The sequence below is a fragment of the Cariama cristata genome, unplaced genomic scaffold, assembly GCF_000690535.1.
Source record: "Cariama cristata isolate BGI_N322 unplaced genomic scaffold, ASM69053v1 scaffold6623, whole genome shotgun sequence".
Classification (NCBI taxonomy): Eukaryota; Metazoa; Chordata; class Aves; order Cariamiformes; family Cariamidae; genus Cariama; species Cariama cristata.
The window spans coordinates 11,604-28,783 of record NW_009608844.1 but is presented as its reverse complement, the minus strand read 5'-3'; the positions used below and the strand labels follow the sequence as shown (position 1 = coordinate 28,783).

At 38.5% G+C, this 17,180-nt stretch overlaps 1 protein-coding gene across 1 annotated transcript in view; it reads left to right on the top strand.

Annotated features, from left to right (window-relative positions):
- The first annotated feature begins 126 nt into the window (after window positions 1–126).
- Window positions 127–17,180, top strand: part of NDUFA9 (NADH dehydrogenase (ubiquinone) 1 alpha subcomplex, 9, 39kDa) — a 19,356-nt gene continuing 2,302 nt past the window's right edge. The window contains exons 1-10 of the mRNA XM_009697305.1: window positions 127–184; window positions 4,173–4,343; window positions 5,121–5,218; window positions 5,409–5,500; window positions 8,497–8,638; window positions 9,774–9,876; window positions 10,589–10,656; window positions 10,814–10,890; window positions 14,944–15,039; window positions 16,580–16,646. Coding sequence (XP_009695607.1) covers window positions 127–184; window positions 4,173–4,343; window positions 5,121–5,218; window positions 5,409–5,500; window positions 8,497–8,638; window positions 9,774–9,876; window positions 10,589–10,656; window positions 10,814–10,890; window positions 14,944–15,039; window positions 16,580–16,646 — 972 coding nt within the window. The remainder of the gene's footprint in view (window positions 185–4,172; window positions 4,344–5,120; window positions 5,219–5,408; window positions 5,501–8,496; window positions 8,639–9,773; window positions 9,877–10,588; window positions 10,657–10,813; window positions 10,891–14,943; window positions 15,040–16,579; window positions 16,647–17,180) is intronic.

The window sequence follows — 17,180 nt, the reverse complement described above, 5'->3', positions numbered from 1 at the left end:
TGCTGCGGCCGCCCGGCCTGCGCAGGCGCACTCCCCCGCCCATAGGTTGCGCTTGCGGACGCAGCGGGGGAATGGTTTGACCCCGTTCGCTTGCCGTCCGGCGCGAGGGTCGGTGGGTAAAGCAAGATGGCGGCCGTAGCTCGCTGCTCTCGGGCTCCCCGCGGGCTCCTGTTGCCAAGGGCAGGTGAGTGTCACCGCCGCCGAGGGGCTGGAGCCGGAGGGCCGCTTCTCCCTACGGAGGGCCAGGCTGCTCTTGCGCTCTCTTCCCGGGTCTGTACGGTGCTATGCCGCCGTGCCCTCGGAGTAGAGCTGGGTCAGGGAGCTTACAGGGCAGCGTCCGAAAAGCAGCTGGCTAAAATAACTGCTTGCAGTAGAAATGATCGATTTTGTCCCTGCCTTTTCTTTGAGGAATTGGGGTTTGTAGCCCAGTGGGATTGGCTCGGGCTACCCGTGTAGCTGGTTGTCTCGCTAGGACTGTCAGAATCTCAGGGAATGAAATGCTGCCCTGTAGGCTGAAAGTCTGGATTAATTTTTCGATTTCTTAGGGGACCTTGACGTTTTGGCCATGGTCTATAAGCGTGTTTAAGTAGCAAAATCATATTTAAAGCCTGTATTTGGGCCTTTGTTGCCAAAACAAAACCGGTTTGTGGTTAAATTGATTCAGTACCTGCTCGTCTGTTGAGTAAAGTGGGAGACGGCAAACAAATTTTGTTGGTTGATAAAGGTGAGGAAGGAATTTAACATACTTTTAATTGGAGCGATGTGTCTTTTCAAGAAAAAGATGGTTCTGGTTTACTGTGGATATTTAAGGTTTAATTCAAACCAGTGTTCATAAACTGCTTCAGATACGGATTGTAAGAGTAAACTTCCAGTGACAAATAGATTCTGGTTAGTGAAGAGGATGAAATCCTGTTGTTCTGGGAAACAATCCCTGTGCAAGTCTGTGCTACACAGGACAACGGAGCTTTAAGCAGTGCTGCTCAGTCTGGGGATACATACTGGGCTGTAAAAGCTGTATGGTTTTATTAAGCTAAGTTGTCCTGGGTTACTAAATGTTGCATTTTGATAGGGTTCCCCACCATGTAGAAGGTTCTTTACTGGTTGTGAATTGGTGTGAGGATCTCTAGCCTACTTTCTTTGAGTCTCATGCATACCCATAAATCTCCACTTTTTTTTTTTATGATATAGTAGTAATTGAGTATGTAGCCATAGATGGTGATAATTTGTGACAGATCTTGTACAGTTATGGAAAAAGAAAAGATATACACCATGAGAGACCTTAGAGTGTAAGGCAAGCAAGAACAGGTGTATACATATGGGTGGGAGAATACAAAGCAGTAATTGGATGTTATTTGTTAGTGTGACAGTGATAGCATCATGAAGAGCCTGTCACCAATAATTTTTGGAGAAAGAACACCAAAAAAGCCACAAAGTAGTTGAAAGATGTGTATAATTTTTTTTGGATTAACTTTCTCGTCATTCTTACATGGATTGATCTGTTTAATAATACTGTTTTCAACAGGTTGTCACAGTGGACTTTTAGGTTTTATATTGTGTGTTGTGTTCCTATCTAAAAGTAACAAAGATAGTGTTAATTCTGTAAATAGGAATATTGTGTAATTTTTTTACAAACCTTTAGAAAGAGAAGTGTATGTAAACAAAGTACTGAGGAGTATGGATCATCAAGCTTTCTCTTTCACCATCTCAGCATACCAAGCAGCTTTTTTGCATACTTGAAGGAGTCCTGCTGGTTATAAAGAACCCAGTCATTTTTCTGTGAGTCTGATTTTCCTAAAAAATAAATAACAAAACCCTAGTCATTAGAACACTATGAGAATGAGGGTAACAAAATCATCTGTCTCCCTCGGTGTTATTCTTTACACTTGCACTGGTACTGCCTTTGGTTAATCTCTACTCTCCAGGTACCCGTTACATAGCTACAGACTTTATTCTGTACAGAGTATTCACTACTGATTTAATTTGCAAATTTGTTCTGTTGTTGTTTAAAAGAATAAAGAAAAAAGCAACCCCCCTCTCCAAGAGTTTTGAATGTAAAAGCCTAGGGTATGGGCTGTATGTTTGTGTAGTCTGTGTCGGATAACATTGTAAGGATAGTGTGGTAATGTGTTTTAAGAAGTGCTGCATTGGAAATCCATTAGAATGACTGTCTTCACCTTCACTGTAATTCCACAGAAGTATACACAAAGTTTTGAGAGGGCAATGTTAAATTAACTAGATGACAGAAAAAGCAGAGTGTGAAGATAAGTGGTGAATATGGCAGTGATGAGTTGGCCTGTTCCTGAAAATTTCAGTTTGAGGTATAATAAAGTTTAGTATGTGTCACTTTTAAAACTGTATGTCAGGTTTTTAGACATTAATTGGATATCACAGGAGTGTGTACTTGTATTAAACTTCAGCAGATCTTTGACAAACTGTGTGTGTGTGTGGAGTTTGGTGCTTTTTTGGTTTTTTTTTGTGTGATTTTGTTTTGTTTAAATGGGTGCTTATCTTATAATGTATGTTCCTTCTTTCTCATAGTTTTAAGATCTCTGCCTCAGTAAAGGAGAGGCCGTGCATATCTGCCACTTTAGGACACATACCATGCTCAGTTTAACTGTTTCTGAGCTTGGACCTATTTTGTAGGAGAGTTGCTTTTTAGGAAGTCATATACCTACTTGAAGTTTGCGTAGGTAATACCTTATTTTGTCCTGTTTCTATCAGCCAACCGGAGTATAATTTCTAGGCATAGTATATTAACGTGGTAAGTACAAGTGTATATGTGTGATTGCTTTATTTAGCTAAGTGGGTGTCAAACTGCCTTTCAGGACAAAATTGGAGATGTGGTAGCCTTTGTTATTCCAATTTCTGGGATATGGAGAGAGGCGAGATAGACAAACTTTTGGGTAGAGAAACACCTCATTCAGACACTGAAAACTTGCTGAATTTTCTGATTTGAATTCTGTCAGCTGATCTAACAAAATATAATTTGTGTCCAAACATACTCTGTCCTTTTGATCTTAACAACAGTGCCACCGTGGAACTGGTAATACCTAACCGTATTGGGATAAAACGTACTCCTTCAGTGTACCAGTGGGGTTTTTTTGTTGTTTCCTAATGCATCTGTCATTCTGGTATCAAATACTAATCTTGTTTTCATTATGATTCTTACTACTTTAATCTTCCCTGTGTAAGTCTAACTTTCTTATTCTTATCCAGAAAATGCTTATGACCATGACTTACTAAAAGTTGGAAGGTCAGTTACTGGATTTCTGTTATATCCTCAAGCTAGTTTTCCAGTGACAGCTCTTACAGTCTGCTCTTGTCAACAGTCAGATGTCTGTTGTGTGTTTATGCACTCTATAGTTTCATCTGTTCCTTTCTTTTTATGAGTATGGATGTGGAGTAACACTAAACACTTCTAATTAAAAAAACTCCTTACAAGCAGTTTATTTCTTGCTTTTGGCTGATGTGGTTGAACAGGACATATGTTTCTTCGTTTCACACTCTCTATTGGAGCTACCTTGTCCATTTATGTGGATATCCTAGTGATGTCCTATTTCCATGGCTTTCAAGATTTCATAGCTCCTTCAGAAAAGAAACAGCTTTGAGGCGATATGCTATGCCTCATGAATCTGGCTTTTTTGCATCTCTTCACTTTCCTTCACTCCGGAGCTGTGATATAGGAGGACTGCTGCCTCTTCCAACATTTGGGTCTTCTATATTTAGACTGAGGTAAAAAGTCTGGTTAACTGCATCTAGAATGATTCTGAGGTCTTTGTCCCCCAGTTCCCAGATCTGAGAGCAAGATGTGAATGTATTCAGGTGGGACCTGCCTGTAGCAAGTGTTCTTTCTTTGCTTAACCTCTGTGCTTCCTCTTATATGTCAAGTACTAATGCTAGCCAGTTAAGCTTTCCTTGCTGTTTAGGAACTGATAACCTTAGTCTGCTCCTTCTAGTTTGGTCTTTGACTTTTACCAACAGCTCCCTCAAGCCTGCTGTCCTCTGACCTATCCAGATGTCTCTGAAACAGCCTGTCAGGAGTCTTGACATGAAAAGTTTTGCTGAGGAAGATTAGAGAAGATGGATCTGTAGTGAGAAAAATAACATTAACTATGTTTGTCACTGCTAACTTTTAGCTTATATCACTTGTTCTCTCCTATTTTGTCTTGTAGGCCCTGGCATTTCTGTGCTAGCTGCAGCACCATCTGTGTTGCAGCAGCACTGCCACGTTCATCATGCAGTGATCCCTCATGGAAGAAGTGGACGATCCTCTGTTAGTGGCATCGTGGCCACTGTCTTTGGGGCTACAGGTTTCCTAGGACGATATGTTGTCAACCGTTTAGGTAATGTTCCCCGAGAGTACTAATTTAAAAAAAAAAAACATTTAACGAAACTCTAGTTTTTCTTCAGGCTGCAGGATGATCTAGAAATCTCTGGCATTTTGGATCTTAAGTGTGTTTTGTGTCATAGTTTCATAGTGTTTGGACTGCTGAAGTGCCAAGATGTGACGATTGGTAAAAACTGTTTTAAACTAGAAAATTTAGAAGCTTTTGAAGATTATTAATGTTATTAAAAGAGGTTGTTCTCCTTCAAGTACTGTTTTTCAGTCTGTAAAATGCAGATCCAAGGAGAGGTGCAGCACGTATTTGATTCTTCTGGTTTTGATCTTATGTGATTGGAATTCTTTAAAATTGCCTTTTTGAATTTAAGTTTTAGAAAATAACTCTTGCTTTTTTTCTCTTCTCATTTCTGCGCAACTTAAATGCTAGTATCCTTAGATGTGACACATTTGTAAGTATTGTACTATGTTTATAGCACGCGCTGCGATTTTTTTTGTTGTTGTTGTTGTTTGTTAACAAGCTTCTATGCAAGCTTCTATATTCTTGTCTTACAAGCCCAAATACTCAAGTATGTCCCTGTTTAGAATTCCAATGATGTAGGTTCAAAACCTTTCTTCTGTTCTACTTTTAGCTTTGGAGATAACTATTCAAGATATCTATGTGTTTTTGTTGTGCTTTAGTGCCAGAGGAAAAAAGGAAATTTTGTATATTCAGAAGTTCATCTACTTAAAGTTATGTAGTAGTTTGAGATAAATGAAACTTTTTTTTTTGAATGCTTAGGTCGCATTGGATCTCAAGTAATAATACCCTATCGCTGTGATCAGTATGACCTCATGTATCTGCGGCCGATGGGTGACCTGGGGCAACTTCTCTTCTTAGTAAGTCTTTTGCTTTGGCTTTAGATCAGATACAGTACCATTGCTATACAAGGAAGTCTGTTAATCATTCTCAAAGTCAGAACTCCAGCTATTGTTTAGCCTCTAAATGGAAGTGGTGTGAAAGAGCTTTCTTTGATTATGCCTTTTTACACATTATCTCATCTTTTGCCATTTGATGCTCTGGTTACAGGAGTGGGACTGTAAGGACAAAGACTCTATCCGAAGAGCCGTGGAACACAGCAATGTGGTCATTAATCTTGTTGGAAAGGAATGGGAAACAAAGTAATTTTTCTTTTTTTTTTTTTCCTTGTTTTTTGTATTGATAGATTTGCACCAGGTATTGGACATTGTAGCCACGTTTTACAGCATGTGTATGGTATGCAGCAACGCTGACATTATTCTTGGCTTCTATGAAAACGCAAAACTGAAATTTTGCATAGAAAAGTCATTCCATTTCTTTAAATCGTTAACTAGAGTCCTGTTCATGGCCTGCTCTTGAAAAATGTATTCTTGCTATAATTTTCTAGTGTACAGCTTTTGTTCTGTCAGAGAGTTCAATGTGCTGCTTTCATATACCTTACAGATGTTTTATGGATGCCTTCCTATAGCTGACAGAGTCTCACCAGTTTCTGCAATCTCATATTTACGTCACTGCAGAAGTGGGCTTTCGTCCTGTCACTTCAGTGTAGTGGTCAATTGTAGCCTACTAGAATAAGCTATGGTGAAGCTTTTCCTATTCTCTGATAAATGTTAATAAACTAAAACAGCTAATGGAGAGTCCCTAAGATTATGATTAATAACATCATTCCTTGATAGAATTTTGGCACAGGCACTATTAGCTGCATAAGCATTTTTTGTAATAATTTTTAAAAATAGTTCCTTTTTGAAATCCATTTTAAAAAGTCTCATATTTATTTTAGGTTAAAGATACCTGTGATAGCCTCATATTTTTTTGTGTGTGTGCATGCAATTATGTCCACTTTATTTAAACCCTTGTGCAGAACTGCCAGCCAAAACTCATTAGTTGTGTGACTTCCCTTTATACAGTACACAATTTTGCTATTGTAGTAGACAAACAAATGTGGATATCGGTTTCATCTAGATTTACAAGCCTAATGCGTGTGTTGCTTTTTTGTGTGAACAACCATTTGATGTTCAAATTGTAGAATTAGTAGTCAAATTGTAATAAATAAATAGAATTTAGTAGTCTCAAATTGTACAATTATTTTTCCCAAAACAGATGCTTGCCAACAGACATACTATTTCAGCTGTTTCTTGTCTAGTCAAATATCATACATAACTTCAGGGAGACACTTTGATTTCGCATTCAGATTTGTAGAAGTACTTTCTTTTTCTGATAGTCACTTAGCTCCTTGTCCCACTGTTGGAGTCTATAACATAGTTTATTTGGGGAAAAGCCTGCCAAATCTAAACTAACTTTGGTCTTGTGCATCTGACAAGGTTTTTGGTTCTTTTTATGTCTTCTTCAGACTTTGGGATATAGGTAACAATGTACAAACCAAACTATCAGGATTGTTTTGTGCTGTTATTAAATTATGAATGTAAGAGTTCAAACATTTACTGCTGTCAAAATAGAAGAAATTTCTTTGTAATGTGGCAGTGAGGGAAGAAAAGAAAGTCTGTACAGTTGGCCCAAAGACAATGTAATCTTTATTTGTCTTTCAGATATGTATTTCATGTCTACTTCTCCCTTTAAAATTTCTGGACTCCTGTAAAAAGTGTGAGTTATATAAGGGAGGGTTTCTTTGTTATTGAAAGGAAGTATGATGACAACAACAACAAGTTTCATTCTAGTTAAAAACCCCCAAACCTTGTCACTCTGGTGAGTTTCAACAGATTCAAAAGCAGAGGAGTCTTGGTACGTGTTAAAAACTTTAGGACATTCCAGAACTTACCACTGTATTGCACAAATGTTCTCACCGTGTATTTTATACATGTTGATATCAATGGTGGTGCTGGAACCCTCAGATAAAATTCTATGGTCTGTTGAACACGAGGTCAGACTAACCATTGTAATCATCCCAAAGTCTATGAAAGCCTTAAGCAGGAAAAGAAAAAGTAAGATTAGAAGTAGAGATCAGTTAAAAAAAGTAAAGCCTGCCATTTCTTTCCTTCTTGCCTAGTATTAGTGTACAGTCTCATCTGTGTATACTATGTTGTTTGAAAACTCCATAGTTACAGGAGGGATGTTGTTCGTTCTTGTGTGTTTCTAAAATCTATTTTTGTGAGTAGAACAGGAGTGATGGTTCCCAGGATCAGATTAGTTGTTGAAGGGTCAAAAATAACTTTTTATTTTAAGGCTTTCTTTAGACTCCAGTGGGATCTGAAGAGCTGTGGGAGTAGATAAGGACAGAGAGGCAGGCATTTGGACAAGATGTTTGTTACCCAAAGCAAATGGAAAAGATGGAGCAGGGTGCTTACAAGGACAATATAAAGATGTGAGAAGCCAGTCCTCTTTCTTGCAGGCTTGGGATAGTTGGAAAGAATTTTGGGATTGTTGCCAGCCTATAGTGTCAGTTCTGCTTGGAGACAGAGCTTCTGTATTGTTCTTGATCAGATGCCAAACTAGATTACAGTTGAACCCCCTAATTTAGGCCCCTTGAATGGCATAAAGTGAGTGAAGTTGTTCTTTCTGCATGCTTCTCCTTGAAGTCCCTTACAGCTGCTATGAAGTGGTTCTAACTATTTGGTCAACATAAAATTTTCCATTTGCATAAGCACCTGTGTGTTCTTTGGTCTCTCTCCACTTCCCCAGTGCCTAGCATCGGCTCTAACTTAGGCTGCTCAGAGTTTTTGAGCTTCTCTCTAGTCTAATTGGGTGCATCAAATCAAGTCAAATTCTGAACAGGTGTTGTGAAAAGACAGCTTTGCTCACATTTCAAGATGCAGCACTTCTCTTTTAATAGTGGTGTGGGTTTGTTTTTGGTGGTTTTGTGGTGGTTTATTTTTTACTTGGGAAGAATTTTCTATTTGTCACAGACAAGTGGGCAAGAGGATTTTTCATACTGGTTTAATCTTAACAGGTGAAAAAGCAGACAGTACTAAAGCTGTAATTGAAGCTTACTGTTGCATTTCACTTACCTGTAGTTTTTATTATGTGAAGAGTCCCTCATGAAAAGAAACTTTGTTTCTCACAGAGAGTGTCAAGATAGGTTTTTGAAATATATTGAATTAACATATAAAGATTTCTCTTTGATTGGTAGGCAGCCATGGTTGATTGCTCTTGAAAGTAAAATTTGGTTTTTGCCTTGTTTTAGAAACTTCAGTTTTGAAGATGAATTTGTAAATATTCCTAAAAGTATTGCGCAGATAACTAGAGAAGCTGGTGTGGAAACTCTCATTCATATCTCTCACCTGAATGCTAGCATGAAGAGTCCTTCCAAATACCTCAGGAATAAAGTAAGTCGGGAATCCTTTTGGATATGTTTTCTAAGAGCCTACTTTTTTGGTGGTGGTGATGTTTCCTTTTTTTTTTCCCCAGCTGGGTCTGTTTGAAGGCAATCAGTGTATGGACTTACTATGGACTGTTTTCTGCAGCTGAGAAATTTTTGAGTTACTGTGTTTTTTGCAGCTAGAAATCTTCCTTAGTGCTTCATGTGCTTTGAAGGGAAATGGATCTTGTGTTCCTGAAAACTTTTCCTTTCTTCCATCCTTAAATATCTTTGCATCTAAAATTACTGTCATTAAGAAAGAGGAACTAGTTTGTTGATTTGGGATCCAATATCAGGCCTAACATCTAAGGCTGGAATAACTTAGCTAAGTAGTTGATGCCAAAATGAATGCTGCAAAGATAGGTATCACGATTATAGGCCCTTGCAGTGGGGCTTTTACCTGCTCTCGTACCAAAAAAAAAATCTGATTTTGATATCCTATTACTTTTTTTTCTTATTAGGAGGTATAATTTTTCTGTTACTGATTTTTCTCTTTTTAATATAGCTATTGTCCCAGTTCTGGCTATTTTTGTTTTGTTTGAGCTCACTGTACTCTGCTTTGCCTTTAGTATAAAAGTTTTTTAAAAACAGGGTGAAAATTTGGTAGCTCTCAATTTGTAACAACTCTATAGATACTTAGGCCTTATTATATTGGCCAGTCCCCATGTGGACAGTAGATAGTTGTCAGTGACACTTCTGAGTGTACTTAAGCAGTTCTTGGAGTGTTCTGATAATGTTGCAGGGGTTATGTAAACCTTCTGTTTTCTTCCAAGCTCTGGTCTGACATAAGCAAGAGAAGTAGTTATGTTAGGCTTCTTCCTTTTTGAACTTTGACGCTTCAAATTTGTGTCACTTCACTAGTGAGACTGTATTGTGTCTCAAATAGAAGAAGTCATCTACATGTTTATGAGACTTTTGGGACGTTCTGCGAGACCTTTACCTTAGCATAGCATCTATGGCTCAGATATAAATAATTTTTATGCTACTGATGGTGTAATTTTTTTCAGTGCTGTAGTCAGGATGCGTTACGTTCTGAAAAGGCATCCTCTTCTGGTCTATTCAGAATGGATCTAATGAGTGTGTTCATTTTAATTGAATGATAGGCTGTTGGAGAGAAAGCAGTGAGGGAAGAATTTCCAGATGCTATAATTTTGAAGCCCTCTGAGATGTTTGGGAGAGAGGACCGATTTCTCAATCATTATGCAAGTATGTACTCTTAAAATAATAAAACCATGTATGATTTGTATACCTCTCTGTAGAGAACAGAGGGGAAAATGTGATTTGCTTTTGAAAAGCAGAGAGGTATGTTTTTATCAGAAATGTACTGTATTTTGTTAGCTGAAGGTGTGTAATGGGAAACATAATAAATATTCATTTCATGCCTGGATTCTTTCTGAATCTAGTTAGACTTTGCTGGTTTTTTTTCTTTTTTCTTGAAGGGGGATGTATGCTTTTTTTTTTAATTAGAGTGTTCTGAGCTAAGGTCTGGTCATCTTAACCGTCAAAGTAGTTCACCCTGAAAAGTAGTTTTTCAAGTTGGTATCGCTCAAATGTAAAAATCAAGCTGAGTTGTTCTGGGCTCAGAAGCAACAATAATGACTCTGATGTATCACCACCAAAGTTGCTAGACAGGGTAGAGTGGAATCTGTTTCTGTCTTGCAAAGCTGAAACTCTCTCTGAACTGCTCTAAGTAAACAGTGAATGGAGCCTTCCCATCGTTGTTACGAAGAAAACTAAATGTGTGTTGAAAAAAGTGTTACTGGAATTGGATGGTAATTCTTCCCAATTCTATTTTTTTTCTAAAGTTAAGTTTTCAGAAGAGATCCACACACGGTGTAGTGCGAAATGTATTGGTTATTTGTTTACTGAAAGGATTCACTGTTTTTATTCTCAAGTTATGTATGTGTCTTTCTATCAGACATGCGCTGGTTTGGTGGTGTGCCTCTTATTTCGCTGGGCAAAAAAACAGTGAAGCAACCGGTATATGTAAGTTTTCAATAAAACAAGACCATCCCAAATCCTCTGTGTGTGTATATGTTGTTTTGTTTTTTTTCTTTCCCCCCCTGTAAAACACTTCTGAAAAAGGAGTGTGTGCATGCATTCCTGTTTTCTATTGGTAATTGTCTGAATTTGTTTCTCACAGGTGGTTGATGTAGCAAAGGCAATTATTAATGCAATTAAGGATCCTGATGCTAAAGGAAAAACATACGCCTTGGCTGGGTAGGTTACTTTTCTGATTCTAATTAACTGAAGTACTTCTTTTTGGTGTCGTTTTTTGGCATGCTGCACAGTACAGTTAATTTCTCCATCCATGCACACAGTTTGAGCTGCAGTAAATTCCACCTCCTTTTTGGGAGGAAAAATGACTCGTGCTGTTATTGTGAGTACTCTGAAAATCCTAGTTTGGGCCCCATTGCATTTAATGTTATATATGTGCACACAAAGAAATAGGCAGTCTTGGGAAACATGCTAGACAACATAGATTTGGAGAAAATTCTGCTAAAGCTGGGTGGAAACCACCTGGAATTAGAACGGATAGAGGCAGTGGATCTCTTGAAATATTTTGTGTACAAAAGCTCAGAGACAGAATAGGTCGTTAGCATTAAGAATAAACAACGTGGCAAATGCCAAAGTAATGGATCCATGTTTTGATACTGTAACATAGCACTGGAACTGGTCTTCATCCAATCTATGTAGTAAAAAGAGCGTTAGATTAATTGATAAAAAAACAGTTGCTAATTAGTCAAGATACAAATGAGACTGAACAGCTCTATGTTTTCTATTGCATGTATATCTCTGTCTTCCCCCCTTATACACTGAAAATGTCAATAGTATCTGGATTTTGCAAAAGGCTTAGCTGAGATTACATTGGTTTTTCCATGTGCGTTTTGTGAGGCTGTTAACAGTGACAGCTCTTTATTGCTGTCGCTCAGAGATCGTTGCTGGTTCATCTTTTACTCGTGATGTCACGTTCTTCAGTGCTGAAACTGTTATCCTGGCAGCTAGGCTAGGTGTGCTGTACGCTGGTGTTCTGGAAAAGGCAGTAAGCAGTTCTTCAACTTCTTTTGAATCATGCTGAAGAACTTCTGCTCCAAAAACCAGCGAAATAAGAGAAAGAAGTTAACAACCATCTGAAAGAACTGCTAACAGCAACAATAAGATTATTAAGTAACTTGAAGCTGCTTTCAAATCACTGGGATAATACCAAGTGTCACACTTAAAGAACAAGTGGGAACAAATACTAGACAGCCCTTCAAAACTACTTTTTTAGCAAGGAGAATAGATATGTAGGTGTCAGATGGACACAACTGGTGCTAAAACACAAAATGTGGCAAAATTAGCCCTTTGAGTGACTATTTCTTGAGGGCAAACTTGAGGTGGGTCAATACATATCCAAAGCCAAATACCATGAAAGGAAGGAGAGGCACCTGGTTTTAGGTTCATTGCTGTGGCAGCAGAAGCAACTGCTTCAACTGCAGGAGAGAGTGAGAATTGCACACTAAATAGAAGACTATTTGCAGCTAAATGGAAGGGCAATTGGCTAAACTTTGAATGTATTCTTAGAGTTTCAAAGTCTCATTTTTTGGCAATTTACAGAAGGCCAGGGGTTCAGTGCCCAGGTTTCAGAGGCAGGAGTTCAAGCAACGATGCCAGGCTCTCGCTGCAAGGAATACAGGTTCAGGCATATAACAATGACTGAAAAGACTTTCAATAAATGATGGTCTAAACCAAAGATCCAAATTGGTGTTGGAAAATCAGAGGAACTCTGCAGCGTAACCCTCGACTAAAGCTGTATGAGACGCTTTCTTATTTTTTTAAAAGGAGTTCCCAGTCTGAGTTTAAAATACTAACTTTGTAAAAGAGCATTCTGTTTCTGTGGAGGTTTTTTTGTTTGTTTTATTTTTCCCTTCCTACTGTATAGTGACATAGTTTTAACTATGACAGCTAGTGGTGTCATTGCTATTTCTGAATGACTGAAGATTTGGTATAGTTTTTTACCTGTTGCCCTCTTTCCCCCATGGGATTGGTTTTGCTTCATCCACTCATTAAATCTTCTGCCTTGAATGCTAATGCTCTCTAGAGCTTGCTGTCTGGTAGTATTGTGGTTGGTGTAATGTCATTTCAATGTGATTCTATTCTTAGTGAAGTGGTGTTGTTAATGTTTGGTAATTTCTAAAGGAACAAACAGTATTTATGTTTATTTTCACATTTTTAAATTTGGCTATGCTATACTATACATCCTTACATGGTGTATAGTATAAAACTGCGTATCAGAATAGAAGTGAAATTAGCTTATACTGCCTTTGGATAGCCATGAGGATGTTCAAGTGTAAGGGCAAAAAATTTGGTAAAAAAACCACTAGTAACTAAAGAAAACAGAGTTTGGCTGTTTTTTTTTCTCAGCTGAGTAAGTAAATTTGATATTACCAGTTTTTGCTGTGTTTCTTTTGTAAGTTCTATTAACAGAAGAAAACTTACTATCTTGTTTTTGGTGGTAGTCCTTTAGTGTAACTTCATAAATGCAGATCTCTCAGATTCTATAATCCAGCCACCTGGATGAAGTTGATAAGGAATTTTGAGTGTTGAATTCTTTTGAATTCTCCCAAATGTGCTGACCTACCTTTAAGTATATCCATTAGAATGCTTTGCCCTAATTTACTTTTAGAAACTGAAGTAATAGTAATTTGAGGTTGTGTGTTCTTTCCAGCAATTATCAGCAAACTTTGTTTGTAGTTATCAGCATTGCTGTTTTTTCTGAAAAACATGTCAATTGAAGGCTCAGTTTTCAGGCATGCAACCTCAGACCTTAATACCTTTAGGATCTTGGGTTTATTAATCTTAAATTCATGGTCTTGTATTTTTGGACTGTGTAAAGTTTTGCATACTTAAACAGTTGTACTCTAGCATGATTTCATTTTTGTGGGGGTTTAGAGTCTAACAGTAATTCAGTGTCTCCTATTTAAAAAAAAAAAAGGGAGACTGAAGATGGAAAAAAACCCTAGAGGGTCTTATTTTTAGGACGCCCCTACCTGGGAAGTAATCAGTCTCAAGATGATTGTCATGTCACTGAGGTCTCTGCCTTAGCTGAAAAGTATAATGAAGCATTAGGAGAGACACTTTTGGTTTGTTCATTGCTGCTTTGATCATGATCAGCAGAATGTAATTTTGAAGGTTGAAATGCCAAGTGACACGTCAGTGCTCAGCAGTGTGCTCTTGTGTGTTGTCGTTAAGATTTTCAGAGTGTTTTGGAATACCGGCAAATTGCCTTGAAAGCCAAGGGATATATGTTTCAGTCTGAGCCATCTATAAAGACAGAGTATTAAGAATTTGCTAAGGCAAACTCTAAACAAGAAAGGAATGGGAACTCCCAATGGTATAGGTTTCTCTTAAACTACTGCAGGTGTGCAGGAGACTGACTGCTTCCTTCCCCCCATCTTGAGAGGGGGAACACATTGTTTTGGGAGAGTTTATCTTAGTTTCTTCCTCTTGCTTTTGAAGAGGACAGTATGTTCTTAGTAGAGCAAAAGCAAGTGAATCAATTCCCTTGCAGCCATTTGCTACCAAAGGTGAAATGTCTTGTTAACAAACCTTTCTTAGTTTTACCGTTTACTTTCTGACTTCCTTCTATTACAAACTGCCGAGTGGGCTTGCATGAATTCAATCCTGTCCCACCACTGAAAATCTTCTATTCATCATTTCAGTCAGCATGGAGGAAGCACATGAAAGATGTGCTTTAAAAGTACACAGGATACACTTTATTCAGTGTGATTGTGGTGGGTTAGCCTTGGCCAGCAGCCAGATGCCCACCACCATCTTGGCCGAGGGGCTGGGCTGGGCTGGGCTGTGCCCTGCAGTGGGTCCATTGGAGCTGGTAGTGCCCAGCACAGGACAGCCCTGACCTCTTCCCATCGGCTGGCCCCGCACACCCCCTCCTCTTCCCATCGGCTGCCCCTGCAGCCCCCCCAATCAGCACCAGGGCACTGGCACCCAGCACAGTGATGAAACAATTTTGCAGTTTGTGACTTGCACTGTACTATTGCTGATGTCAGATGATATGTTTTTCTAACTTAATCCCTCTTGATTTCCAACAGTATAGAATCTGGAGAGACAAAACTTGTTCCCATCTTGTGAGGAAAATGGCAAATCATTTAGATTAAGGAAAACAGGCCTTTGGTAGGCCTGGGAGTAGAGGACTTTAAAATTTTTGTTTCTGGCTGCAAATATTTTAAGTATACCTAACTTATCTATAATATTTGTTGCTTTTTCTTTCAGACCTAACCGATACCTCCTGTATGACATGGTAGAATACATCTACGCAGTTTCCTTTCGAACCTTTTTTTCCTATCCGCTTCCACGTCCTCTCTACCAGTAAGTGGGACCTTTCCTTTACTAAGAACTTGGGATCCACCAGGTGGCACAGAAGCATAAATAACTGTTGCATTGGTTATTTAATATTGCCAGTTGTTATTTAACATGGTAGGATTGTAGAAACTGGCTTTCCCTAGGTACTCGTTAGCTAGCTTTGAGTCTTCTGCTCAGGCACAGGCCTGAATTTGATGAGATAGTGTGTGAAAGGTGTACTCATAATAAAGTTAACCATTTATTCCAGAGTCATTGAATGGCTTTACTGAGTCGAGAAGTAGCAAAAGGTCCTAAGCAGAGAAAATCAGTAGTTTTAATAGTACCACAGGGAAAATCTGTGTGTATGTTGCTGACTGTAGACCCTGACATTTTCTGCAGCAGCTTAAGGTGTTGTTACTGTCAGCTGTCCTTCCAGTCTGAGCCTGGGCCTAGATCTTAAGGCATAATCACATCCTTTTGAAGAGCTACGTCAAACAGTACCTGCCATTTCAGAAGTTGCCCTCAGCATGGTTGAGATGTGTTAATGTTTGGGGTGCTGGTCCTCCTCAGTTTTAGTATGATGCAAACTAATAAGCTAAAAAAAAGTCACCAGTGTTAGAACCTTCCTACCAGTCTGCTAATAGGACTCAACATTGGGTTCATGTGACTGCTGATGAATAATGCTAGAACAACATCTTAAACTGTTATGGCTGTTTCTTAACAGAGCAGCTTGTTAAAACGTAACTACTCACATGTGCTGCAGTCCATGTTACACTTTTTTCTTTACGGGCTAAACTGTTTCATATTTTTGAGGAAAAAGTGCATCTAAAAGGCAGGTAAGCCTAATTCTGTTTATGTGCAGTAACTTAGTAACACCCTAGTAACACCCTAGTCTGGCAGGTGAGCACTTCAGTAAGAGATTCTACCTTGAATATTTTTGGTCCTGAGACACTAAGCAAGAACTGTACTGTTGTTTTCTTTTCTCTGCCAGATTTTCTTTCTTTCAAGGGAAACTTCATTTCTGAAAACTGCAAGTATCCTAATCCTTATCCTTTTTATAGGTGCAGATTGCTCCAGAGTCCATCATCTTGTTTGTACAGCTGTTAACTCATTTAGTTGTCAGCAAGTATATTTTCTCATGGAGTCATTGAACCAAACTTTGTGACTAATTGAATTACTGCCTACATTACTAGGGAACAGAGTTTGGAGGAAAGGCAGGGGCAAGACTGAACCCTCTGGTGTGTGGGGAATTGGATGTGGAGTTTTACTTGCCCCACCCGCTAATGCTGATTTTTACTTCTAGATATGTGGTCCTTCGTTCCCTTCCAAAGTAAAAGAATAGGAGATGGAATAATTCAGTGGCAAACAGTTAAAGTCACCAGAAACACAACTAAGAACTTGCTGGCTGGCACATTTGCTGCTTTAATGAATTCATAGCTTGCAAGAACAACTACAGAACAAGATCTTGCTGGCTATCTATTAAGTGTGAAATATTTTTACCAATTCTCATTTTCTTCTGTTCATCTGCATAATGACTATACTTTTGCAATACTCTTTCTGATTACAGTTTAATTGCAAGATTCTTTGAGATTAGTCCATTTGAACCATGGTTAACACGAGACAAAGTGGATCGGGTAAGTGTAGGACAATCCACAAATTCGTATTGGGAAATGTTTCATTGTGTATTTGTCACTTGCATTTGTAGTTTTGCATTCAAGGAGTGCTGAAGTGTGTGTGCATCATGTGGTATTTCAGGCAGTTCAATGGTTAGAATTTGATTATAAAGAATTGCTTTCAGATTGTTTGCATACTACAAAAATTTGAATTTTTTAGGGTTTCTATGTATAACCTTCCTCAAAAATTGTTATGGTTCCTGCCATACAATTGCTGCAGCTACTGTTCTGCAATCTTGCTCTTTACTTATTTGTCCAGACCTGTTACAGTGCCAAGGGCATACACTGTTAAAGCGATCTGGAGATTCCTCTGGTGTAGTCTTACAAAGACTTGGTAAGAGAGAGGGACTAACAGAAATGTTTTCTTAAAAGGTATCATTGTGATGTAGTCTCTCCACTAGCATTGGTGGAGGAAGAATAGTTAACATATTTCTCTAGGTAAGCAGTTGAAACAATTGGTGAGAGGGTTATATAGCAAGAAATAACATGATGGTG